Source organism: Bos taurus, chromosome X, assembly GCF_002263795.3.
Source record: "Bos taurus isolate L1 Dominette 01449 registration number 42190680 breed Hereford chromosome X, ARS-UCD2.0, whole genome shotgun sequence".
Lineage (NCBI taxonomy): Eukaryota > Metazoa > Chordata > Mammalia > Artiodactyla > Bovidae > Bos > Bos taurus.
Window position 1 is genome coordinate 87,019,570 of NC_037357.1, and position 27,254 is coordinate 87,046,823.

General features: G+C 48.8%; 3 protein-coding genes across 12 annotated transcripts in view; all 3 read right to left on the bottom strand.

Annotated features, from left to right (window-relative positions):
* Positions 1-59: 59 nt before the first annotated feature.
* Positions 60-7,420, bottom strand: SLC35A2 (solute carrier family 35 member A2). 5 transcript variants are annotated; one of them, XM_010821880.4, is made up of 6 exons: positions 7,315-7,420; positions 6,709-6,790; positions 5,734-5,916; positions 3,323-3,474; positions 1,615-2,351; positions 228-345 (listed from the first exon to the last, which is right to left on the bottom strand). In XM_010821880.4, the coding sequence occupies exons 2-6, from the start codon at positions 6,767-6,769 to the stop codon at positions 318-320; spliced, it is 1,161 nt and encodes a 386-aa protein (XP_010820182.1). In that variant the 5' UTR covers positions 6,770-6,790; positions 7,315-7,420; the 3' UTR covers positions 228-317. The 5 variants fall into 5 exon arrangements, with proteins under 5 accessions (XP_059739277.1, NP_788813.1, XP_010820182.1 ...); XM_059883294.1 differs by lacking the exon at positions 6,709-6,790 and having other exon boundaries at positions 60-345; positions 1,615-1,761; NM_176640.2 differs by lacking the exon at positions 6,709-6,790 and having other exon boundaries at positions 60-345; positions 7,315-7,409.
* A 1,796-nt stretch (positions 7,421-9,216) lies between these two features.
* PIM2 (Pim-2 proto-oncogene, serine/threonine kinase) lies at positions 9,217-14,818 on the bottom strand. Its single transcript, NM_001206378.1, has 6 exons — positions 14,577-14,818; positions 14,324-14,433; positions 13,564-13,614; positions 11,014-11,386; positions 10,396-10,572; positions 9,217-10,299 (listed from the first exon to the last, which is right to left on the bottom strand). The coding sequence occupies exons 1-6, from the start codon at positions 14,635-14,637 to the stop codon at positions 10,136-10,138; spliced, it is 936 nt and encodes a 311-aa protein (NP_001193307.1). The 5' UTR covers positions 14,638-14,818; the 3' UTR covers positions 9,217-10,135.
* A 2,936-nt stretch (positions 14,819-17,754) lies between these two features.
* The window catches only part of OTUD5 (OTU deubiquitinase 5), a 28,016-nt gene continuing 18,516 nt past the window's right edge, over positions 17,755-27,254 (bottom strand). For 3 of the 6 annotated variants that reach the window (XM_010821911.4, XM_005228155.5, XM_005228152.5), the window contains 7 exons: positions 25,948-26,012; positions 25,705-25,861; positions 25,461-25,609; positions 21,025-21,228; positions 19,325-19,526; positions 19,123-19,236; positions 17,755-18,815 (listed from right to left, as the gene is read on the bottom strand). In XM_010821911.4, the coding sequence (XP_010820213.1) occupies positions 18,691-18,815; positions 19,123-19,236; positions 19,325-19,526; positions 21,025-21,228; positions 25,461-25,609; positions 25,705-25,861; positions 25,948-26,012 (1,016 nt within the window). In that variant the 3' untranslated portion in view covers positions 17,755-18,690. Of the gene's footprint in view, positions 18,816-19,122; positions 19,237-19,324; positions 19,527-21,024; positions 21,229-25,460; positions 25,610-25,689; positions 25,862-25,947; positions 26,013-27,254 lie in introns of all 6 variants that reach the window. The other 3 variants (XM_024988166.2, XM_005228153.5, NM_001205638.1) reach the window with 2 other exon arrangements.

Sequence of the window (27,254 nt, forward strand, 5' to 3'; positions counted from 1 at the left end):
TGAGACCTGAGTGCTTCCTTCTCTCTCTCACACTTTTGAGACTTCCCAACCCAAACCAGCAAGATGCAAAGCATGTTTTATTTACAAAAACTCACCTAAGAAATACTGTAGGGATAGTAGGGGCTGGAGGCTGAGGTGGTTGGGTCCTGTCTGGGCCCTCATTTAGTCATGTCAGCCCTGCATGGGAGGGGGTGGTGGGGACAGGGGATTCAGTGTCTGCCTCTCCCCACCACTAATACTGATCAGAAAGTTTGGTCCTGGCTGGGCCAGGGCAACAAGGGAGAGCGAGGCCAGGCCAGCGTCTTCAGTCCCAGCAGCTAGGAGCCCTTCACCTTGGTGAGCAACCTGTGGTGGGAACGGGAAGGAAAGAAAAACACAAGAGAGCTGGGGTGGGCTGGCAGGTGGGCATCCTGAGCAAGCGAGGGTGACTAGTGAGGCTGGTAGTCCGAGGTTAGTAACAGCCCACGCGGAGAGAGCGGGTCCCCTGGGTCAGAAAGCTACACGTGGACTAAATAAATACAATATCTTTATTTGGCATTGGGTATCCTGACATTTGTTCATTACAGTCCCTTAAAAAACAAACCAAAAAATCAGAACAAATTAATCAAAAATAAAGATCCAATGGCCCTATGTACATATAGCAAAGACAGCCCAGGCATCTCTCATGTGCAAGCACACACACGCACGCACAAACAGATGCACACACATACTCCCCACACACCCTGGGAGACAGTTAAGGGGTTAATAAGCTTTGGGGAGTGCAGGGGGGCAGGTTCCACATGTCAGCAATTTAAAGACACCCTTCCACATGAAGTAAGGGTGCCTCATACAGCCAGTGGGGTATTACAAGTGTGGTTCGCAGCTTTATTTTCCTCTCCGGATGTCTCAGAAAATAACCCTGCATTCAGCAACTTACAGTGTCTTAGATTCCATGAGACTAGGCCACTTCAAGGACCTCCCTTCTCCTTTTTTCCCACACCCTGGATCATTCATCTGATTACACCACAAACCCCCAAACCACTTACAAACCAATGGTTCCTACTGCACCCTCCCCCTGAGTGGGCTGATGCAAAAATCTCAGCTCTCATCCCCCTTCCTCTGGCCCTAGGTGCTCATAAGAGGCCGTTTTTTAAGTCCCTGTGTCAGGGAAGCTGCCCCAAGGCCACAAAAAGACTGAGCTGCTAACATGATCCAGTGTAGTTACCACGGAGGAGAGAAGGCCTCGAGCTATGGGAATCAGAACCCCACAGGAAGGCATCAGTCACTACTAAAGAGCTGAAGAATTTTTGTCCAGTTTGTCCCTACAAAGGTGGAGGGATTGCTGGGACTCTCCCAGGCTTGAGAGACAGGACACCTCTGGCTGAGGGGTTAGACTAGGGCAGAGGAGGCAGCTCTAAAAACCCGTGGCTACAAGGAAGAGTTCATGTGATGCCCTGCCCTAGTCCCACACCCTTCTGGAAATTTCAGTGACCTGGAAGAAAAAACCCTTCCAACCCCAGAGGAGCCAGGCCCCAGTGGCAACTTGAATCCTGCAGATGCCCAACACCCTCCACCCAGAGTCCCTCCCTGTCTCCCCCCCTTGCTGCCACCAGCCCTCACTTCACCAGCACTGACTTTGGCAGAAAGGGCTCCGTGCTGAGGTCTCCATGGTGGGAAGACAGCTGTGGTGGCGGTGGCTGCCCGGGAGGCTGCTGGTGAGTGCAGGGCCCGGAGGTAGGGGCAGAGGCAGAAGCTATGGCTTTGGCTGCACCTCGGGGCAGGCTGTAGAGGTAGACGGCACCGATGACCAGCCCCGCGCCCAGGGCAAACAATGGGTCCACATGGAAGCCAAAGAGGCGGATGGAGGCAACAGTGGACAGCACAATGGACAAGGAGGTGGCAAAGCCCTTGAGGATATTGTCAGCATACTTGACGACAACAGCCACCAGGAGCCCACCAAAGGCCTGGTTGAGCACCACACCCCAGACGGCAGGTGTATACCCAAAAAAGAATCCGCGGTGGGCTACGGCTGTGCCCTCAGCCCACCAGAGCCCCACCAGGCCCAGGGCTGTGCCAAAGAGGCCCAGCTGCAGATTGCGCAGCCACACGGAGCCTGAGCTGCCTTTGAGGATCTTCTCAAAGTAGACACCGGCAAAGCCTGAGGAGAGACAGGAAGCCACCACAGCCGCTAGGCCCACCCCAGGGTTCTGATCCAGTGGCCGTGGACCCCCGCCACCAGCTTGCTGTGCCTGGACAATGGCGACGCCAGTGAAGAGGAGCAGCAGGGAGGCCCACTGCAGCCGGGAGAGGCTGCGGTTCAGCATGAGCACGGAGAACAGTGCTGTGGTCAGGATCTTCAGCTGGTACGTCACCTGTGAGCGGCATGCAGAAGGCACTGAGGGCTGATCCCGACCCCAACATGTGCACATGGGGGATGGCGCCCACTGTGGGCCCCCAGGCACAGTGGAGGCACAGGGCAGAGTAGATGGCCGTAAAAACAGCAAAGATATCCAGCTGCTGGCCACTGACTGGGATGCAACTACACAGCTCTGAGGTGCCTCCCAGAAAGTACACAGGAGGATGGCTGTGCAAGGATGCCCCGGACCACAGCCAAGTCCACATCCCAACCCCGTGTCCCAGCTATGTGAAAAGGGATGAAGCACTTACCCTGAGCCCTGACATAATCATCTGTAAATATGACTGACTTATTTGAAGTACCTCACACAACAGGTAATGAATGAATTGTAAACGTCCTGATGAGGGAGGTCTTGATAAATACATATTGATACAAATGAATCTGTACATATTGATACAAATGAATCCGTTATGAAATAACATCAGTAAACATTTACATAGAGCTTACTGTGTGTGCCAGGTGTGGGTCTAAGCACTTCACATGAATTCATTTAATCCTCACAAAAGAAGTGTACTATTGCAATGTCCAATTTAAAGAGAGACAGAAAGGTTAAGTGACTTGCCCAATATCACACAGCTGGAAAGCAGCAGAGCTGGGATTTGAACCCAGGCAGCCTGGCGCCAGAATCCAGGCTCTTTAACCAATTAAAGAAGCCACCTGTAAATAGCCTAAAGCTTATCCATCACCAACCAAGGGCTCTTCACAGATATTATTTCTTTTAATCATTCCAGCATCCCAGTGAGTAGCTACTATTACCATTTCCCTTCCCAGTTCTCACAGATGAGGAAACTGAGGTTGAGGAAGAGCCAAGGGCATTCCATTCCACAGGAGACACAGCCCCTGCACTTTGCAGTATTTCCTCCCCAAACATCCTATATCCCCCACCCCAGCCAGTTCCTCTGGGGCCATGCTGGGCTTTGGGCTCACCTGGAAAGTGGCAGCTGGCAGGTTGGAGATGGCAACATACTGGAGATTATTCTGCAAGGTATAGATGAGAGAGGGCACTGCAAGCTTGAGTGTGTCCATGTACTGCACCAGGACAGCCTCATGGAGGAAAAGAACCAGGTGCTTCACGTTACCTAGGTGGAGGGAAGAGAGCCCGTTTTAGCACTGACTACCAAAAGATGGGGATCCTCTAAAGGACAGGAGTGAGCCTGGTCCTGTGTCTCCCCACCACACTGACTTCCTGAGGGCTAGAATGAGGTCTGTGCTCACAGTTTCTCTACGGTACAATGTCTCCAGCAAGCCTTTTGGATACTCAGTCTGGGGACCACAGACCATATTTCATCACTCATCTTAGAGCCCACCTCCCTGGCACAAAGCCCCAGGGCAAGCCCTCAGTGCAGTGTGTGCAATGAAACTATCAGCACTAACTAGGAGCTTGTGAAGTAGATGCTCTAGGATGGTGGGTGGAAGGCTGTTTACCAAGAGGGATTATTTCAGACTGAGCTTTTAGACTTTTCCTAGATCCTTCCTAGCCTGAGAGCTGCCTGAGAGCAGGGGCAATCTTCCACTTGGCCACTTCTTTCCGTCAGCTTCCCACACACCAAGCATTTGCCCCTGTCAAATGGAAGAATGCAGGCTTGACTATGAAGCAGAAAGTCTGGCTGGGATCTGCTCCAGTCAATTCATGAGAATACTTTCCTATATAATAAGACCTTTACAAATCTCACCCCACTTTTTTGCAGCTCAACTTTTAAGGCTCAGCTGAGTATCCTTTCTCAGGGAAAACCCCACAACCACTGTACCTGGTTATTGCAGGAATTCCTGATGTTCATTCACAAAACCCTGTCCTTGCCCTTCATGGCATTAAGTCCCAGGAGTAATTATTGATCTCTAACCCCTTACCCAAATCCCCTGCACCCAGGGGTTTGGGTGTTCAAAAATGTCCAAGTATTAGGAAGGTAACATGGTACACATGCTATATATTTCACAGAACACACACCACACATGTGGGGCTACACACCATAATCAAGCACATTCATATTTCTGCAGTGACTCATGGACACGTTCATGCCAGATGAGAAAACTAAAAAAAAAAAAAAAATCGGGTGGGGGACAGGCTGAAATCATAGATAAGAGATGAAAGCCTGTGATTAACCTGTAGCTGTTTCTCCCTGTCTAAAATATGAGCCCCCTGAGGGCAAGATGTATGTCTCCATCGCTAACATGTTCACCTCCACAAGCCAGAACAGAGCCTGCCACACAGTGTTCACTCAAACCTTCTCAGAATCAATCAAGAACACAGGAGGTTAGTACCTAAACTGTTGCCTCCCAGTGTCCTGGAGCTAACGAATGGGTGAGAATATTTTCTTCAGTGTAAATACCTAAGGGAGAACCACATTTATAGAGAAATGATTGGGCAACATTTTAAAGAAGAAGGCCTTTAGGGAGGTGTTTACATTAGTAAATAAATCCAACAACTTATAGGAAATACACAGGACAGAAAAACATGTGAAATGAGACCACTGGGAGGCACTCAGCAAAATTCAGGCTACCCAAAGTCTATAAGACAAATGACCCAGTTTCTTCAACAAATTAACTGCAGAGAGGGAAAAAAAGAGTTGAGAGGGAACCCAGAAATAGCAGACCCAGAAGACATCAACCAATTACAAAGCACTGACTTTATATAAATCTGATTCAAACAAAGTTTTTAAAACTTTTATGATATTTGAGAAATCATTACAAATTTGAACACCGACTGAGTGTATGATTATTTGTTAACTTTAAAAAGTATTAATTTTTTGATGTATGACTTCTAGATATTGCAGTTACTTTTTAAAATGTAACAAAATATTTACTCAAGATAGTAACAGGGAATTTATTTCAAAATAATTCTTCATGTGGAACATATTTCAATATAACATGGTGGGGTTAGGTAAACAGACACATAGACTGGTAGTGAGTGGATAATCACTGATGATTATCTACTTAATTGCAGAGTGGCCATGAGATGATAATTGTTGAATCTGTGTGATAGGACATAGTTATTTTATTACTTTCTCTGATTTTGTATTTGAAATTCTCCACAAAGAAAAGTTTAAGAGAAATCAATAAACCATTATGTAAGGGTCACCTGCTACCTTATAGGGACAGGCCATCTCCCTCCTTCAGTGTTTATGGGCCAGTTCCTGGGGAGTTAGGGGTATAAAAATGTGGATGCAGCTACTCATAGACGGAGTTACAAGGCAGCCAAGCTGCACTTCCACAGTTGCCAGGAATTTTCATAGACACAGAAATACTCCCCCAACAAACCCTCCATGTGGGTTCAGGCACACACACAAACACACAGAGTACCCTCCACAGACTCCAATGCTGCCCCTCTCCCTGGCTCATACCCCTCTTCTGTGCGAAGAGCAGCAGCAGGCAGGTGAGACCTTTGAGCACTTCAGCCATGACCACAGCAGTGGTGGCAAAGAAGCGGTCCCCAGGCAGTGTGCGGGCGTAGCGGATGCTGAGGATGAGGGAAGCATTCTGGACCACCAGCACGGCTAGGGATATGTATTTGAGGCGCCGGTGAGCTGTGGGGAATGGAAGGAGCAAGGAAGGGGTCATAAGCTGTTGTGGCATAACCACACCATCACTCTCCCCTCTCCTTTATCAACCAGGATCCTCCTAACCACCAGTACTTCCTCCTTCTGCCTGCCTATCCTGACCTATGTGGGTCCGATCCCTACGTCAGCTTCCATTGCTTCAGCCACAGGCAGGAAGAGCCAAAATGGGAGAAGTGGGCCTCACCCTGTCCAGCCTATACCTGGAATCCTTGCTGAGGTGTCAGGAAATAGGTGGGGCAGGTCCTAGACACCCACCTCAGCCCTCTCTCTTCCTCTCCTGGGTGAGAAGCAACCCTGCCCTGGGCAGAATACCAACTGCTTCCTCGACATTTATTGAGTGCTTACCGGGAGCCTATCACTGGGATAAGGGATTTATATGGATCACCTCAACAGACCCCTACACAGCTCTGATCTCCAAAGGAACTATCAGTATTCTCATTTTATGGATGAACAAGCCAAAGATTTAGGAACTGTCTTTCTTTTATCTAAATTATTCTATTCCCTCACATTCAGAATGGTCTCTCCAACCCCTCCCTCCTATGATGACTGATTCCTCCCTGACCCAGAATGGTCTAACAAATATAAGAAATTATTCTTCCACTGTCCAAAGGATTGAACACCATAGAGTAAATGGTTTCTCCACTAACAATGGTCTGGGTCCTTTAACAATATAAGGAAGTATTTCCCTATACACCAATCATCCTTCCACCACCGCATACCCCTACCTCCAGCCAAGGAATTAGCGCTTGTCCTACTCACAATCAATTCTCCTCGCTATAAAGAAGGGCCTGGCACCCTCGGAATGTCCTTTCTCCGCCATAGAAGGAAAACTGTATGTTCACTGCAATATACAATGAACTACCTCCATTAGGAAGGGACCCCCAGAACGTTCTTCTCCCCATATAATGGACATCCCTATCTTCAAAATGTACTAAGTCCTAAAAGGGAGAAGCCGCCCCACCCTAACTCACAATAGCCCCTGTCCCTTTACAAGGAAGAAATCACTACCCTCTCTTCTGTAAGGAAAAACTCTCCCGCTCTCAGAAAAGTGTCTTCCATGTATAAGGACGGACCCCCCACAAACACACCCTGAGAATGGTCTCAGTGGTCTTAGCCTCTTTAAAGTGAAATACCCCTCTCCAACTCAGAATGGTCTCTACACTCCATTTGCAGAAAGGACCTCCACACCTTCCCCGGAATGGTCTCTGCCCCGCCTCCAAAACACACTTCCTCCCCTCTACCCCCAACACACACAGGTCGGTCCATACGGGATGCTCCCTCTCGCCTTAGTGAAGGATCTTCCTAATCCCCCAGAGATCCCGACCTCCGGCGCGCCGCTGACGGCTCAGCCACAACCTGTCTCACCCGCACTCGAGGTCCCAGGCTCCAACGCCCCTGCGGAGACAGCCCCTGGCCCGGCCGTAGCGGTGGAACCACCAGACCCAACAGCTGCCATGTTGGCATCTACCTGGCCCGTCCCCTCGGCAACAGCCGGTCACTTCCGCATTCGTCATTTCCGCTTCCGGGCCTCCTAAATTGGGGTGGGGCAAGCGAGAGGCTGATCGCGTTGTTGGTTCTCCTCGTCCGTCCTGACCGCTAGTTTTAAAAGCGGCCTCAGAATTTCCAAATTCCACCCGGATCCGGAGACTGGGCACGTAGCCGGCTCAGTTTCCCGCCGTCTTTACAGAACCTTTGGCCCATTCCCATTACTAAACTCGCCCTCGTCTTCCCATATCACCAGCTCATTCTGTGTCCTCGTCTCATTGATTCCGCTATCCGTCTCCTATCTCGGCTCTTCATTGCCACCTTCTCATGGCACCGCCCTTTCTGCATCAAAACTCCTGGGTCTTTCCCGGTTGGCCTGAAGTTCTTTTCCCTTCTTCTGGCGAGCTCCCCACCCCCCACCGCACCCCGCGCCCTCTGGAGAGACCACAGGCCTCTGGAAGGGAAGTGAGAGGGGTCAGGGGCAGGTGAGGGTCTGGCAGATAAGCGAGCAGGGCAGTTGAGGATATACTAGTGAAAAGGCACAGGAGAGTTGAGACTGAGAAGGGAAGACAATTGAGTCACCATTTAGAATGGAAAAGTGAGAAGGGGAAAGGTAAGCCAGGAGGTGAGGGGCTTACGGGTTAGCTTTATTTTTGGCCGCGCCTTTCCGGGATCTTAGCTCCCTGACCAGAGGCTGAACCTTGGCCAAGGCAGTGAAAGCACCAAGCCCTAACCACTGGACGCCAGGGAATTCTAGGTGCTTCCCAGGTGGCACATGGTCAACAATCTGCCTGCCAATGCAAGAAGCGTAAGAAACGGGTTCAGTCCCTGGGTCGGGAAGATCCTCTGGAAGAGAGCATGGCAACCCACTGTAGTATTCTTGCCTGGAGAATCTTATGGACAGAGGAGCCTTGCAGACTATGGTCCATAGGGTCGCAAAGAGTCAAGCGACTTAGCCCGCAGCACGCATCTTTTGAAAGCATGGCAAGAGGGTACAGCTGAGGTCAGGACAAGATTAGGGTAGGGCAAGCAAGTCAAGAGTTAAGGATTAGAGGGATGAGCAGGTAAGAAGACAAGGGAGAGGTGAAAAGGTTGGGGCAAAGCAGGTGACTACACCTTGGATGTTATTAGAAAACAAGGGCTAGGAGGATTCCTATCAGCGCTCAACCTCCACCACACCACACCAGTGCCCCAAAAGGGCTTTTCTTCTCCCATGGGGAAGGATTTCCTCCCCTGGGGTTGGGGAAAAGGGTTTTTTTCTGCCTCTGAACTGGCCATCATTGATTTGGGAGTGTGTTCCAGATGTCTTCAATGTCTACAATATCTCCAGAGGAGCCCTTCTGCACATATTGGGTGCTACATATGAGTTGAGGGGAAACTCAAGTTTTTCTTTGTGGTTCTCCTTGCATGCTAGGTCACTTCAGTCGTATCCAACTCCTTGTGACCCTATGAACTGTAGCCCACCAGGCTCTTCTGTCCATGGGATTCTCCAGGCAAGAATACTAGAGTGGATTGCCCTGCCCTCCTCCAGGAGGTCTTCCCAACCCAGGGATCAAACCCACATCTCTTACATCTCCTGCATTGGCAGGTGGGTTCTTCACCCCTAGTGCCACCTGGAAAGTGGTCCTCCTTAAATGAACCCATAAAAGATCTTCAGGATGGTACCACAAGACTGAGGCTTCCTGCAGACAAAGGAGAGATCCAATTCATCTCCCTCTTGGTTCAGCATTCAGTAGATGCTCCACGAATGCCTCACTGCATCTACAAATGGCCAGTCACTTCTGATTCTATTACGTTTATTAAATAGTGGGTTTCCACGCATGGCTTTTTAAATAATCCAGGCAGGGGGAGAAGGAAGAGGAAGATAACAGTTGGAGCTCCCCTTCCCCAATACATAAGTATTTACATTTCAGCAACTGGACAACCCTGGCTCAGAAGGAGGCAGCAAGAATCTGAAAAAGATGGAGGGTGGGGCCCCAGGAGAACAAACAACAAGACTTATTTCCCCCACCCCATTCCCCCAAAAAACCATCCACCCCAACCTAGTGGACTCTAGTAGTGTCCATCTCCCATTCCCTCCCACATCATGATAGTGGGGTTTCTCCTCACCAGAATAAGGGCACTTGGGATAACAGAGTAGGGTCCCCTCACCAAAAAAAAAGCCCTGGGACAACAATAGGGCTTACCTCCCCCAGAATAAACAACCCTGGGCTGAGGCAGGCAAGCAGCTTGACTGAATAGGGGACCCGAGGCTAGGGGAAAGGGTCCCTTTGCTAAAATAAGAGCCACTGGGGTATTGGAAGGAAAGCACCCTTGCCCAAATTAGAGCATTTAAACTAAGTTTGTGTGGTAGTAGCAGGAGGTGCCAGTGTAGGGGTTACTACTCATCAGAATAAGAGTCCCGGGGGGTTCAGAATGTTAAGTAACCTCAACCAAATAAACATCCTTAGCAAAACGAGAAGCAAAGAAGGAGCCCCTCCAGAATAAGAGAGCATATATTCTACAAAGACAGCTCCTTAGAAGGACGGGAATGGGAACTGGGCAAACTTGGGTTATGTCTTCTTACCCCTGATCCCCAATCTCTGACCCTAGTTAACACTGGATTTTTAGAGACCTGTAAAACCAGATCAACAGATAACCATCTATCCCTGTGGCATGGCCACGGGATGACTATTTCAACTAATGGGAGCCCCAGCTAGCACTAGGGCAGTAGGGACCAGTCCAAAGGGGTGGGACCCCCTTTGGGAGTGTTGAGGGATGCATCCTCGGCTGGTGTCTGCATCCAGGGGTCCAGCAGGATCTCCTCCAGTGAGGGTCGGGCAGAAGGTTTGGGGGCCAGGCACCGGCGGATTAGGGCACAACAATCTGTAGATCAGAAGCACACAGGAGATTAGCAGTGAGTTGGGGGCACCAGTCCCTGGGAGGGATGAAGGCTGGTGGGCTAGAGGGGTTGAGTCTCACCTGGGGAGACATGGGCAGGGAAGTGGAGTTCAGCCTCCAGAATCTCCTGGTCTCTCTCAAAGGGAATGTCCCCACATACCATGTCATAGAGGAGGATACCCAGTGACCAGACAGTGGCTGGCAGGGCATGGTACTGGTGACGAGAGATCCACTCCGGGGGACTGTAAACCCTTGTCCCTGCATGCAAACCACAGGTTAGACCATTTTCTGATAATGCCCTTCTCCCGCCCCACCCTCTCCAGAAATATGGTCCCTTCACTAGAATTAAGAGAACTCACTATATGAGCAGGGTCCCCTCACCAGAATAGAAGCTCATTGGAATAAAAGCACTTAAGAGGTACAGTTGGACCTCCTTACCAGAAAAAGACTACTCAGGATAATAATAGGATCCCCTCATCAGAATAAGAGCCCAGAGCAAGACTAGGGTACTGTCAGAGGATGGACTTTATTAGAGGGCAAGGCTTGAAAGTACCTAATATTAAAAACCAAGAACATTATAAAGGTGCACTATAGATCAAGGGTTACAGAACACCCTAGCACTGGAGGTCAAAAGTCAAGAGGCCAAAAAGATAAAAGGTGAAAACTCCCTCCACAGAGATTTAGGGAAGCCTTACTTACCATCAAAGTCAGTATAGGGTTCATCATGAAGCAGGGCACCAGAACCAAAATCAATGAGTTTGGTACAGCCCCGGCGGAGGTCCATCAGGATGTTCTCATCCTTGATGTCACGATGGACAACTCCACGGGCGTGGCAGTGCCGAACAGCTGCCACTACCTGGGCAAAGAGACAGCGGCTTCGGCCTTCACCCAACGGGCCTTGCTCTGTGATGTAGTCAAAGAGATCCTGGGCAGGCAGAGGCCGCTCAAGGACCAGCATGAAGCCCTCTGGTGTCTCAAACCAGTCAAGCAGGCGGATCACACCAGGGTGCCCACCGCCTGCACCCACCTTCCATAGCAGTGCCACTTCCAGTGGGCATGCGACTGAGTCTGACTGTGGGGGGAAGCAGGGAGAGAAAAGAGAACACAGATATCAGGCTAGCAGCTTTGAGGCTGAATTCTCAGATCTATGATCTGAACTTAAATCATAGGTCCTCAGCCTCCTGACTATGTAGCCTTAAGCAACCCCCTTCCTTCTGGGCCCACAGTTCTCTCATCTTAAGGGCTTAAACTCATATAGCCATTGGGAAGTTGATTCAAGCCAAAGCCTATGGTGGGGGTGGGGGAGAGACAAATTGGAAGATTGGGATCAACACATACACACTACTATATATAAAGTAGATAACTAATAAGGATCTATTGTATAGCACAGGGAACAGTACTCAATACTCTTTAATGACCTATATGGGAAAAGAATCTTAAAAAAGTGGATATATGTATAACTGATTCACTTTGCTGTACACCAGAAACTAACATGCTATGAATCAACTGACTTCAATAAAAATTAATTTAAAAATAAGCCAAAAAAATTTTAAAAGTCAAAGTCTATGCACATCTGGCATGTAATAGGAGCTCAGTAAATTTTTCTTTATTTTGGCCACACCCTGTGGCTTGTCGGATTCTAGTTGCCCAACCAGGGACTGAATCTGAGCCGTAGCAGTGGAAGTGCCGACTGTCAATCATTGGACCACCAGGGAATTTCCTCAGTAAATGTTTGAAGAATAAATGAAAGTGATTCTTAACAAAAGCCTTCAGCAGAAGCAACTGATGAACACTACTTTGCAGTAATTTATCTGTTTTGTCTATTGATATCTCCAAAGAAACTAGAATAGCACCTTACACACAGTAGGTGCTTGATAAATGTTTGTTAAATAGATAAAAAGCACTTCATAGCTTAGGATCTGGAGAAGGCAATGGCACCCCACTCCAGTACTCTTGCCTGGAAAATCCATGGACAGAGGAGCCTGGTAGGCTGCAGTCCATGGGGTCGCTAAGAGTCGGGAACGACTGAGCGACCACTTTCACTTTTCACTTTCATGCACTGGAGAAGGAAATGGCAACCCACTCCAGTGTTCTTGCCTGGAGAATCCCAGGGACAGGGGAGCCTGGTAGGCTGCTGTCCTTGGGGTCGCACAGAGTCGGACACGACTGAAGCGACTTAGCAGCAGCAGCAGCAGCAGCAGCAGCATAGGATCTGACACAGTGCTCAATAAATACTATTATTGTGTAACGGTTTATCTGCTTTGTTCACTGACACAGCTCAAACACTGAAACAGTGCCTGGTATAGTTGTTAAATAGGTGAAATCAATTAGAAAAGGATTCGTGCAAAAAGAACGCTCAATAAATGTAATATATTGCCAAGTATCTAGAACTGTGCCTGGCACATTCTAAGTGCTAAAATACATTTGTTAAATAGCTAAAAGTAATTAATTGCAAGGGAACTGGCATAAACAAGAACTCAATACTGTCAACATATGATATTTTGTCACTATCACTGAGCACTTAAAACTGTGTTGAATACAAGTACTTAGTGGAGCTTGGAACATAGTAAGCTTTTACGATGAAACAAAATCTGAGGCATACCGTCAGTGCTCAATAAAAGGCATACATGTTACTGGCCACAAAATCCACCCCACGCTAGAAGCTTTGCGGGGACACACGGACTACCAGAAGCAGTCTTCCTGCCCGAGGTGGGGCCCTCTCCCGGCCAATCTACTGACACGCACAGTCGCAGACAGGTTTTCTCACGGGGCTGAAAAAAAAATCCCGCTACTGCGCAGGCGCACCTTTTCCCTCTGCGTCGCACAGCCTGCACAGGCGCAGTTTCCCTATAGCCCACCAGGGGGCACTCCCGCCCCTACAACTTGCCCAGACCCGCCCAGTTGTCCGTTAGAGCTCTAGCTGTGGAAAAGAAGCAGCCACCATCACCATGGCAACCAATGACCTCTGCCCCTCTTTTCTCACCAGCATGCCCTGCGGGCAGCCCCCGAGGCAATGTTTGGAGGAGGATGAAAAAGGAGGGTGGGAGGGGAGAATCCAGGGCTCTAGAGGAACAGGGGTGAGTCAGAGAACTGCATGGAGGTGTGGATGTCACCATAGGGGAGTAAACATGGACTGGTAGGAGTGTTCTCACCGTTACAGGGCCCAAAGAGTCATACAAACCATATCAAGGTGAAATCCATCGTCAGAGATGGCGTCGCCAGGTCAAAAAGGACTCCAAAGATACTCACCAAGGGTGACCAGCCCAGCACGCGATTCCGGGGGATCACTTTGATGGCCACCTGAAGAAGCAGGCTGAGGTGAGGGGGCCAGCAGATGACCCCCAGACATCTCTCAGTCTGGACCCTCACCCTAGTCTTTCTGGTCCCACCCCCCTCACCCCCCAAACCACAATCCTAAATGAGCTGAAGCTTTTCCCAAGTCCCCAAAACCAAGTACAGCTCTCCCACCATCTTTGGCCCCGGGCTCTCCCTTCTCAGGCTTCAGGACCCCCCATGCCAGGTGCTGAGTTCTGAACTTCCTAACACCCTAAACCCTTGATCTTCCTATCTAGCCCCAGGATACCACAACCCTGTAGCGGGGTCCTGGACCTCACGACTCCTCCCTGGACACCTGCCTCCAAAATCCCCCAAAATCTCAGCTCTAGGTCCCCACCTTCCCACATATATACACCTCTCCCAGATCCCAAGGTCTAGAGTCCTCATGACCCCCCAACTCCCCAGTCTCACTCCCCTGGACCTCCAGAATTCTTGCCCTGAAAATTCTCCCTTCCCCCATATACCCACCAGGACTTACACACACACACACACACACACACACACACGCGCGCGCGCGCGCACTCGGACACCCTCAACAACCGGATCCCGGCCCTCATGACCCTACCACTCACACAGTGTAGGCTCATTCCGTGGTCAATTAGCATCCCGGCCCCGGGGCTCCCGCCACCACCACACACACACCTGGCTCTCCCAAGACCCTCGTGGTGGGTACCTGGAGTCGGTCTGTGACGCGATGTCCTGCGAAGACGGTGCCAAAGCCCCCCTTACCGAGAAGGGGGCCGAGTTGGTACTCGGCCTCGAACGCTTCCCGATCCTTGCCTCCTACGCAGGCGGAGGCAAGGAAGTCAGGGTCGCGGCGTGCTAAGGCTGGCCGCGACCCGAGACCCTTTCCCCTCCCCCCCCCGCGCCGCCCTCAACCACTGCAGCCCGCCTGGCCTGGTTGCACTAGGGGGAGCCTCTCTCACCTGGCAGCGGCGTAGGCGTCATGGGGGCCACCGGGAGCCCCTGCAGAGGCTTAGTCAACATGGAGGAGGAGCTGCGCAGATTGAGCCCGCTGAGCCCGCAGGGTGTGGACGCCCGGGGCAGTGAGTCCGGGGAACCTGGACTAGGGGGCGCCAGGATGGAAGGTAAGGAGACTGGTGGCCCAGAAGGGCCAGCAAAGAGCGCAATGTTAAGATTCGCCGCGCGCGCCAGCCCTGACGCTACTGAGACAGGGCACGCGCCTCCCGAGAGAGTCGCCCGGGGCGACGGCCCCTCCCACTTGTCTTTGATCAATCCGGACTCAGCACCTGCTGTACCCCAGCCAATCGGAACCAGCTCTTATTTGCATACCACCCTCAACGTTTCAAGTACCCCCTTATGCAAATACATGCCCGTATCTTCCGTGGGGCGGGGTCTGCATGCACATGAGGGGGACGCGTGTGGAGAGGAAACTGGTTTTAGGAATCCCTTTCGCAGCAACCGGGTTTGTTTTGGTTGCGCGGCGTTGTTTTTGTGTGTCTGTATGTGCAGATATAAACTTAAAAAAATACACCGCCCCCTTTCCTAGGAAGTTGGTTGGCCGCCACTGCCTCGAGACTAGCGCAGAGATAATGCCAGGCCTTCTAAGGCTTCTAAGAATCAGCCTGTGATTATCCATGACCCTTTCTCCGAAGGGTACTCTTCAAACCAGGTCCAGAGCCCTCTAGGCGACAGGTGGCCTCCGCCCGGGAAGTAAAGCCAGGGATCCTTGAAGAACCTGTTCAGCCGTTAGGGAGGACTAATCTGACCACCACTGCTGTGGAGCCCTTAATGTAGACAGACCTGGCTAGACCTGGCCATGAGCCCAGTCAGCAAGTACAGATTCTGGAATAGTGAGGAGGGGTGCTTCTTGCAGGTGGGAGCAAGCCAGAGCGGTGGTGGCTTGGGATGTGTTTCTGGATGAGACACACACAGGGACCGCGGGAGCTCAGAAGGGTGATAAAATACCCTTAGCCACAAATTTGGAAATAACAGGCCTCATGCTGCAGGCAGACAGACATGCACTCCAAAGACACACACACAGGGAAGTACCATGTGAGAAATACACAACATTGCCACATTCCCATGAGCTTGTCCTAAACACATACAGATATGTACTGTCACAGAGACTGAAATCCACTGTCAAGCAGGCATGCTGCCAGTTATGTCCCAGCATGACACCAGAGACGCAGTTACAGAAAGGCACTCCAGACAGATTCACATACACCTACACTGCCATATGACAAGGACACAAAAATGTCCCGTCAGACACACCACCAAAACTTGTCACAAAGATACTTGTACCATCAGACATGCAGTGTCACAGAAAGACTAGTACTATTCCAGAAATGAGACCCAAAGTCTGTCACAGGAAGACACACAGACGCTCAAGACACACATGCACTGCTCCAAAGACATACATATACTTATGTGATAGAGCCACAGATAGGCAGTATCACAAAAACAGACACGGATCCACCCAGTCAGTTGCTTGCTCTCTCTCTCTCTCACACACACACACACACACACACACACCAGCAGACATGCAGCACTGTCAAACTATCCAGAAATAGCTACCCAGAATCTGTCACAGGAATACAAACGGACATTCATCCACCCTATCGGAAAGAAACCACAGATGCACTGTCACAGACAGACCCACACAGACATGCACTTGTCTCAGAAACAGACACAAACTGTCAGAGATTGAGTCCCACACGCAGTCCCCATCTGACACACCTGGAAACAAGCCCTCATCTCACACACAACTAGAGACACTCTGAGATGCACAAAGGCTTAGACTCACCAGTCTCTCTCACACACAAACACTCAAAAAGCAAATATACACAGGTACTCTCCCTTATTCATCCAACATTTATTAGGGGTCTACTGTAAGCCTACAAGGCCCTAGAGGGGGTGCAGATACTAAGAGATACACAGGTTAAGTCAGGCATCATAGCCCTGCCCAGGAATTTGATAGTACAGTTACCGGAGAAGAAGTAAAGACATATCTGTAGATAAAGGTGAGAATGTAAATGGGGTCACACAGGGCTTCTCAGGAGACCCTCTACCCATCTTGAAAGACAAAGTTGGAGGCTTGGGACAGAGGAAGGGCAAATTCCAGGCGGAGGCCAAGGAAAACTGGACAGAGAGGCAAAATGAAGTAGTCAGGGGCCAAATAGTACAGAAACTTCAACTTTAAGATAATAAATAATACCTGCTAACATTAGAGCTCTCAGAATGTGCCAGGCACCGTGCCGTCATTCATTATGTTGACCATATACACTCTCTCAATGCTCACAACAGAGAGAGCGTGAGGTAGTAGATATTTATCACTCCTGTCCTATACGTGGGACACTTGAAACTCAGAGAGCCTGCGACTTGACCAAAGCCACATAGTTAGAAAAAGCCGGTTTTAAACCAACTCTCCAACACAGTGCTTAACCAGTGGATTCCAGAGACACCTGCAGATAGCCACATCCTCATCTGCAGAGCTGGACATACATCCTTCCACAGGGACCCCATTATTGAGGGACACTGAAAAAAACAACTGAAAAACCTGGGGCCAGCCATCCTTCTTTGCCTTGGCTTTATCTCTAGGAAGGGCAGGGACAGAAGTGTCAAGAGAACTGGGAACATGAATAAAAAAGGTATAGCTATTCCTCAATTTCTAAAACCCAGTGTGCTTGTGTGGGGGGTCCACCCCCTGGTCACTTCCACTAAACTCAGGTTGCTATGAAGCGACTGTTGTGCCGGTCCAAAGCATTTCCTCATCAAATACTCACAATGAAACAGCAAATGTATTGGGGCTAGAGGCAGGCAGAGAAGTTGGGACATTCAGTCCCTGCCATCAAGTTCAATTCTCTGTTCCCATCACACCCCAGGAAATAGGGTGGGCAGGCTACATCCTGTGCCAATACTGAGGCAGGGGCAGTGGGCAAAGACAGAGCTTTCTTGGTGGTAACAGGTCCAAAGGCTGATTCAGTAAGCAATGAATCAAGTATGAACAAACTCTGGGCCTCCAGAGAGACCCCAATGGAGAGCATATAGCCCTTAGAAGTCAAGCCAAGGTCTGTGCCATCACCGCCTCTGACCAAAAGGCTCACCCACCCCCTGCCCCACACAGAACAGAGGCGCTCAGGGGAAACTGACATTTGGTTTTATTGTGCCAAGGACATTACAGATGGTGGATCTTGTTGACACCTGCAAGGCATGGGTGCCCCATCTGCCGAGGTTGCTCCCACCCCCCACACTCAAATCCTGGGCGACAGCCATGATTCTCAAAAGTACCCCCCACCCTGAGATTCCAAAAAGACTGGTGGTGGTGGTGGAAGCATAAGGAATGCAGCGAGGTCAGAGTCTCATTGTCCAAAGCCCACTTGACACCTGCCCCTTCCTGCCCTCCCACCCCACCCTGGCTTATACTCTAGATCCTGCCCATCTCCACAGAGCTGGAGGCCAGGTTCCTCAACCACATCTTTGTGCCCTGTGGCCTACCTGCCTCCAAACCAGAGAGATGTCACCTTCATAGAGCCAATCTGTTGTCTACATCACTGATTGATTTTATAAGATAAAAGTATATTTTAATAAAGAAAAACCTCAATATTGAAGGCTCAGACCTTTTAAGGGTACTGGAAAGGGGATTTTTTCCCACTTCTTCCTCCCACCTCCCTGGTATCATTTGTGAAGGTAGGGTGACAAGTTTCTGATCTTGGAAGGAATAGGGGGCAGGGAGACTTTGCTGTCTCTCCTCCGGGGCTGCCTGGCTGCCAGTTGGTTTGTCTCTGTGTGCCCCTCGCCTACCTTCAGCACCCTTGCCCAAGTCCCCTGTGGAATGCAGGGATGGTGCTGTGCAGGGGAAACAGGGCACATCAGCTGGCGAAGAGACAGATGATGATGGTGGTGGTGGCAGCGATGAGAGGGTGCGCAGGGGTGGGCCAGCCAGAGGGAAGTGGGGAGGAGCGAAAGAAGCGGAAAGAAGGAAGAAGGCAAGAGGGAAGAAAGCCAAAGAAGGTGGGGTGGCACCAGAGGGCAGGAGTGGTGGGGATTGGGAAATGGTCTCCAGTCTCTGGGTCTCCATCAACTCTTGTCTGGGGGTGGGTCTCTGTGCACTTTGTTTTTCTTCATACTGTCTAGGTATTCCTGTTGGGACACTGCCAGCACCGAGGCTAGGATCTCATCATCATCCCAGTCATTCAGACCTGCTGGGCAAGAGGAAGGGGAAAAGAATGACACAGCACTTTAAGCCTGCTTTCTCCTTGCCCTCTGCTGATTCTTGGCTCTGGAGAGATCCCCTTCAGACCCCTACCACTTTTTTCTCTAAGGAGAAGGCTCCTCTGAGCCTACAAAACCCCACTCATCCCCTCTGGGACAGACTCTTGGGCCTGAAAAACTCTCTTTTCCTGAGGAGATGTCCAGAGGCTCCAGAAGCCCCCTTTTCAGGACCAGCTGCTTCTTCCATCTCTCCCCAACTCCCAGCTGGCCCCTAGACCCTAGATAGAAGAGGCTTACCAAAGGCAGAGGGGGACATCTGCTGAATGAGGGCCCGGCACTCCAGAGCAGGGTAGAGGGACACGAGGGGGGAAGTAGCCCGGTCGGCCCCTGTCGAGAACTGGCTGCTTGTACCTGGGGCAGACAGACAGTCAAAGGCAGGGCTCAGGGCCTAGGCAGAACTTCCTGACCCCTGCATGCTCCCTATCAGCAAGTCACTGACCTGGTGCACAGGGTGAAGGAGGTTTGGCAAGAGCTAAGACAGTGCCTGGGGAAGGGGGCTTGATGCCCAGCTCAGCATGCAGCTCAGGGTGCTCAGGTGACGACGCTGAACTCCGCTGCCTTGGGGACCGGCTGGTCCACTCCTCAAGACCGCTGGAGGCTGCTGCTGTGGCAGAGCTGCATGTGGCACTGGCTTTCCGGGGCTGTGGTGAGGAAGGTGGTGGTAAAGACCAATAGCAGTTGCAACTGTCCTCTGCCCCATTCCCAAAGGGCTCACTCCCTCCCAGAATCCTGGCTATGAAATACCTTCTACATAGGCTACCAATAATGGTCACATCATGGACCACAGGATCAAGGTAAGCACTTTAAAGCCCCTCTCAGACCTTTACAGCCAGTCTGACAAGAAACCTGTTACTCCACCTTCAAAATAGATCCAGACTCTATCCCCTTCTGACTGCCTCCCTAGCCAGTACTACCATCAATCATCAGAGCTACTATAGTCATCTTTTCCTTGGTGGTCTCCTGCTTCCACCTTTGCCCCTTCAACTCCATTTTACACTCAGCAGTCAGAAGGATCCTGTTAAATTCTAAATTCCCACTCTTTTCCTGCTCATAACCCTCTCATCATTTTCGCTTCACTCAGAAGAAAAGCCAAAGTCCTCACCACAGGCCACACTGGAAGGTCACAAGCCCCTTCCAATACGGCACACCCACCTTTCCGACTCCATCTACTACTACATTCTGTTCTGCCACACTGACCTCCAGGCTGCTTCCAAATCACACCAGCTGTGCACATACCTCAGGGTCTTTGCTCTAGCTGGTCCTCTGTCTTCCCTGGTATAGGCACGTAATTCCCTCACCTCTGCAAGTTTTCGCTCAAATCTCACCTGGTCTGAGGCCAACTCTGACCATGCTATTTAATACTGTGAACTCCCAGCCCTACTCAGTCCTACTCATCCCCTTTACCCTGCTCTACATCTTTCATCCATACCACCTCTCAACTGATTTATTCATTATGTTTATTTCATTCCACTCTGCATAAATGGAAGCACCACAAAGACAGACCTGGGACTGCCCAGCTCACCAATGTACTCCTATACACTAAGAACAGTGCCTGGCATAGACCTGAAATAAATACTTGTTCAACGAATGAGTCAGCTCTTGCCAACATCTATTAATCACTCTATAAACTCCTTGTGACTCCTCAAATACCTGGCTGCCCTGCCTCACTCCCTGCCCTAAAAATTCAACCTTTTTATGTGAAGACTGACCAGACCCCCTACCTCTACTGGTCTTCCAGTCAGAGTCAAGGGCTCCACTGATGCATGTGTCTCCCCATCAAAAGACAGGATCACTGAGGGTGGAATGTGCAGGACCTGATTTTACATCCTCAGCAGAGTCTGGCACACAAGAACATTCAGCAAAAGCTTGTCCCTCTGAAACTATTCGTGAATCTGGCATTTCACCACCAGTGGCTGCCCTCCCTCACTCCTTAAAAAAAAAAAAGAGCTTGTTCTGCACAGGTGTTGAGAGTTCTAAGGCACAATGCCAAGACTAAGGCCAAGATGAGGTACAGAAAAGGCTAGGATCTTCCTTCTCTCCCACATGTCAGAATCGCTTAGTTTGTTTCTGCCTGTTTGGGGACAGAACATGGGAAGTAACATGTTCTTCGCCGGGCTAGTGACAGACCCCAGGACCCACCTGGCTGGGGCCACGGACTTGGCGAGCCTGTTTTTCTTGATCCCGCAGCCACTGCAAGTAGGATTCCCGGGCCACCTGCTCCTCAATGGCCTCATTTGTGGCCTCCCAATCTGTGGCCCGCTTCTTGTCTTCCAGCATCTGCTGTTCAATCCATGATTCCTCTGATGTTTTTATGGCATTCTTCATCAGGGACTGCTCTGCAAACTACAAGGAGTGGGAGAGGAACAGGGATGTGAGGTGACACTCTGAACTCTGGCCAAGAGCCAGAAGTGGCTTAGGGAGGTGGGCTCACAGGCTCAGAAGAGAGGCAGGAAGGCGGATACTCTTACTAAGCACCCCCTAGACAGGCTGCCTATTCATCAGGGACTAGGGGAAGGCAGGCTTGGGTTGGGGGACTTGTCATTTCGAATTCCTATATTCAGAAGTCCTGCTGCCACCCCCAAGATACCTCAACTGATGTACTAAGTCTGGGGCAGTCAGGTGCCCTCCAGCCAGGGTTAGAATTTAAAGACACCTCACCGATTGATGACTCAGTTGTTGAGGCCTTCTTCACCTATGCCCAGATGGGACAAGGAGAAAAGATCACCTAAGAAGTTGAGTCCTGTGTGCACAGGGTAGATTTGAGTATTGGGGCATTTAAGTAGACAAGAGGACAGTGTCAGCATGGTGTGGGGTACTATGAGTTGTGGAACACCGTATGAGAGTGTCAGGCTGTGAGACATAACAGATTTTTTAAAAAGGAATAATGAAAAGTATCAGTGCCTATCCCACGGAATAAAAGTAAATTTCGTTCAGTGAAAACTTATTTTAATGCACATATACACACCATACACCAACGTGTGTGTACACTAATGGTGTAAAGTATAATTTTTTACCCAGGGATAACAGTCCAAAAAGAATGCAAAATGCTGTTAGAATAAGCCAATTAAAAATGGGCAAAAAAGTCTAGACACACAACTTCATCAAAGAAGATAGAGAGTAAATAGGCACATGAAAAGACACTCAACATCATTTGTCATTAGGAATTGCAAATTAAAACATGGTGCCCCTCAGTTAAAGGTATCAGTAAGAACCATGGTGTCATTCAGATACAGAAGGTTACAGAAATATTTCTAGACATGTGCATACACACAGGTTTAGTTTATACATATATTTTCTTGCTCTATCAGCTGAAAGGGCCTAAATCAAGGATACCCCAATAGCAAAGAGCATACTCAGCACCCAGATCTTGGTTTCTAATATAACATTCTCCAATAAAAGGAACTAAGGCTCCTTGGAGAAATGGCTGGTTCTAGAAATGGGATAAGGAATATACAAGATGAGCCTCTAGCACCTTGTAGTGCCAGAAAGTTAAATATTCAAAATAAAAATGAAAATGAAAAATAAAATAAAAATGAAAACAAACAAGCCAAAAAACACCTCCTCACAAACACACAAACACTACCACAATGATGGGGATATTTCAAAAAGATGCAGGAACCAACTAAAAGAACTCCCAATAGCCAAAACTGGAAAAACTTGGGCATCAAAATAAAAATAGTACTGGATTATAACCCGAAGTATTAAATAAATATCCATCATCCACAATGATATAAATGACTAACTAAATAATGGAGAATGAGATAAATCTCCCTTGCAGAAGAATTTCAAATAATTTATGTAGATACTCTGCCCTCAAAGAGATGGAGTATAACCTTCACCTTTTATTTGTATTTTTTCACTGCACTGCACTGCACCCAGGCCTTTGGCAGTCAAAGTGTGGAGTCCTAATGACTAGTCCACCAGGAAATTCCCTAATCCCTACTTCTTTTTTTAATATTTATCTATTTATTTGGCTGCACTGGGTTTTTTTTTAGTTGCACCATGTGGGATCTAGTTCCCTGACCAGGGATCAAACATGGGCCCCCTGCATTGGGAAGGTGGAGTCTTAGCCACTGGACCACTAGGGAAGTCCCCGTAATCCCTAATTAAGTTTGGAGTATAAATGATTTCCTTCCACACAGTATAACATGGAAAAGGGAGTCGGGGTAGGGAAAGAGTAATTTTACAGTGGAGAAAACTTGATAAAACTACTTCTGCCAGATGATCAAGGTCAACATCAACAGTTACAAATCATGTTCACGTTACATACTGTTGATATGATGTGATAAGAATGCCACATTACCACTGTGACCCCCGTCTCTAAAACCCATAACCTCAAGTCTAATGAGAAATACATTAGACAAATTCCAAGAGAAACATCCTACAATATACATGACTGCTGCTAAGTCACTTCAGTCGAGTCTGACTCTGTGCGACCCCACAGACGGCAGCCCACCAGGCTCCCCCGTCCTTGGGATTCTCCAGGCAAGAACACTGGAGTGGGTTGCCATTTCCTTCTCCAATGCATGAAAATGAAAAGTGAAAGGGAAGTCGCTCAGTTGTGTCCAACTCTTAGCAACCCCATGGACTGCAGCCTACCAGGCTCCTCCGTCCATGGGATTTTCCAGGCAAGAGTACTGGAGTGGGGTGCCATTGCCTTCTCCAAATATACATGACTAGTACTCTTCAAAACTGCCAAGGTCACCAAAAACATGAAAATGTGAGAAGCCATCAAAGACAAAGGAGAATAAAAAGGTATGACGACTTTTAGTTAATAACAATGTATCAATACTGGTTCATATAACAAATATATTACAGTCATCTGATGTGTGAATAATAGGGAAACTGTGCAAAAGGGAGGAAGGTATGTGGGAACTGTGCAAAAGGGAGGAAGGTATGTGGGAACTCTGCACTATCTTAATTTTTCTGTAAATCTAAAACTATTCTAAATAATTAAATCTATTAAAAAAAAACTTAGGGCACTCAAGTTTAACAAAAGGAAAAAGAAAAGACACAAGTGGTCAAACCACTAAAAGTCAGGAGTGACTCTTAAATGCACAGTGTTACCTAAAAGAAGCCATTGAAAAAACTATATACTGTATGATTCCAATTATATGACATTCTAGAAAAGGTCATAGAGTCTGTAAACACATCGAAAACAAAGAAATTCGGAGAAACTGTCACAGCCAGGAGGAGCCAAAGGAGACATGACAACTAAATACAGTATCCTGGATGGGATCCTGGAACAGATAAGATCACTGGGGAAAAACTGAGGTAATCTGTTTTTGTTTTATCCCTTTCTGAAGGTATCATCTACTGTTGTTGTTTGGTCACATTTGTGTCCGACTCTTTTGCGACCCCATGGACTGTAAGCCCTCCAGGCTCTTCTGCGCATGGAATTTCCCAGGCAAGAATACTGGAATGGGTTGCCATTTACTTCTCCAGGGCATCTTCTGCACCCAGGGATCAAACCTGTGTATCCTGCATTGGCAAGTGGATTCTTTACCACTGAGCCACCTGGGAAGCCCAAAAACTGAGGTAATTTGAACAAAGTATGGTCTTTAGTTAATATATCAACATTGGTTCATTAATTGTGACAAACATATTATGATAATATGTTAATCACAGTGGAGTATATACGATTTCTCTAATCACAGTAATTACATAAATCTAAAACTGTTCTGAGATTGAAGGTTTATGTAAAAAAATGAAACCAAAAAACCTCTATGGGGACTTTCGGTGGTCCAGGGGTTAAGACTTCACCTTCTAATGCAGGGGGTATAGGTTTGATCCCTGGTTGGGGAGCTAAGATCTCACATGCCTATCAGCCAAAAAAACTGAAACATAAAACAGAAGAAATATTCTAACAAATTCAATAAAGATTTTAAAAATGGTCCACATCAAAAAACCTCTATGTTGGAGGGTGTGTTGGTGTTAGGGTGTGTTTCCTAAAATGAGGCAGGAGTACTTTTGTAGGAAGTGAAACCTCAACAGAAGATAGCAAAATCCCTAACAGACAAGTGTTTGAGACAGAGAATGAAAATCTGTCACTGTGTGCTGAGAAAATCTACTGCCCTTTCCTGAGCACCTAATAGGTACCAGGCCCAGTGTTAGGCACTTTCTGTATCACCCAAGCTGCCAGTCAAATCACTTGTACAACCTGACTTAGATACCAAGGCCAGCAAGTGGTGGGGCCAGGCCTACATTCCAAGTCTCTGTGACCACAGCTGTCTGTCTGTGCTGGGGTTTGGAGGAGGATCCATGCGGGTACCAAGATACATAGACTGAGCCATGGTTCACGGTTCCCAAGTTTGACTCCATATCTCAAAATGCCAACTCTCAACAGGCACAAAAGATAGGTGAACCAGCTCAGACAGGCAAACTGAGACCACAAAATGAGCCCTGAGGGATCACCTTGGATAACTTCCTAATTTCAGAAGTGAGACCTTAGAGGCGACTCAGAGAGGTTAACAGGACACTTTTGTGGGCAAGGGGCAAAATTGAGGCCCCAGCATGAGATTTCTGGTCTTCTGGTCTATCTCCAGTATCCATTCTAGGCACAGGGACATGCTTACCCCCGGTTTGAATGATGGCAGGCCCAGTCCCACGCCAATGGTGGCCTTGTTAGGATTCACTACTGAGTTGTAGTGGATATTCCTATGGTAGCTGACACGAATGGGTTCATCCTCATTTTGATGGATCCCATGGAATGTATTAATGGGTTCTGCAGAGAAAGAGGAGACAGGATTCACAGTGGGCTGGGTGGAACAGGCTCAGACCACAAGTGATCAACTGCTCACCTACCCACCACAGAAGTACCTGTGCTGTACTGGTACACCTCCACGGGCCGGTTGTACATCTCTGCCATGGCCTGCATCTCAATGTGGTTGCCATGGCAGTTGTTTTTCCGCTTCCGGTTGATGTAGGTGGTAAAGTCCTCTGTGACATAGTTGGAGAAGTAGTCAGCATTCTTCATCTGCAGAAAAGATCAGAGGATCAATGTCTATGTGGAGAAGAGATCCTCCATTCTGCCCTCGCCCCAAGGTCTCTGCAAGGTCTCACCAGATAGTCCATGCAGTGCTTTCGAACAACCTCATGCATGTCCTGGTCTCCATATACCTGGTCAGCTGTGGGGACAGAAGGAGAGGCTGGAGTCAGAGCTGCCACCAAAGAAGAGTTCTGAATCAGAACATCCTTGCGGGTGAAGGGCTGGGGGCCAGGGAAACTCCCTTACCTACCCCTACCCTAAGGAACGGAGAGTTCTTGGCTTTGTACGCTGGAATATGGTCATGAAAAAAGAGGCAGGCAAGGACCGTCTTTAAGAACAAGAGTACAGGTGAGAGGGACAGAACCACAGGCATCTTGTGTAGATAAGTGGCCTTAAGCACCATCGATTCCACATACACCACTCTTCGCTCTTCACATGAGGACACTGAGGCTCGGGAAGTTTGTGATTTGACCAAGGTCACCCAGAAGTCAGTCCATGACAGATTCAACTACAGAATTCAGTTTCCTGACTCTCAGGAGTCATTATGGCCTTTATGAGGTGAAAAAAGAGGGAAAGGGAAGGGAAAATAACTGGGCTCTAAGCCCAGTTCTGTTTAGTTCAGTTCAGTCACTCAGTCGTGTCCAACTCTTTGCGACCCCATGAATCACAGCATGCCAGGCCTCCCTGTCCATCACCAACTCCCAGAGTTCACTCAAACTTATGTCCATCGAGTGGGTGATGCCATCCAGGTATCTCATCCTCTGTCGTCCCCTTCTCCTTCTGGCCCCAATCCCTCCCAGCATCAGAGTCTTTTCCGATGAGTCAACTCTTCTCATGAGGTGGCCAAAGTACTGGAGTTTCAGCTTTAGCATCAGTCCTTCCAAAGAACACCCAGGACTGAACTCCTTTAGAATGGACTGGTTGGATCTCCTTGCAGTCCAAGGGACTCTCAAGAGTCTTCTCCAACACCACAGTCCAAAAATATCAATTTCTTCGGCACTCAGCTTTCTTCACAGTCCAAATTTCTTCGGCACTCACCTTTCTCCACAGTCCAACTCTCACATCCATACATGACCACTGGAAAAACCATAGCCTTGACTAGATGGACCTTTGTTGGCAAAGTAATGTCTCTGCTTTTGAATATGCTATCTAGGTTGGTCATAACTTTCCTTTCAAGGAGTAAGCGTCTTTTAATTTCATGGCTGAAGTCACCATCTGCAGTGATTTTGGAGCCCCAAAAAACAAAGTTTGACACTGTTTCCACTGTTTCCCCATCTATTTCCCATGAAGTGATGGGACCAGATGCCATGATCTTCGTTTTCTGAATATTGAGCTTTAAGCCAACTTTTTCACTCTCCTCTTTCACTTTCCTCAAGAGGCT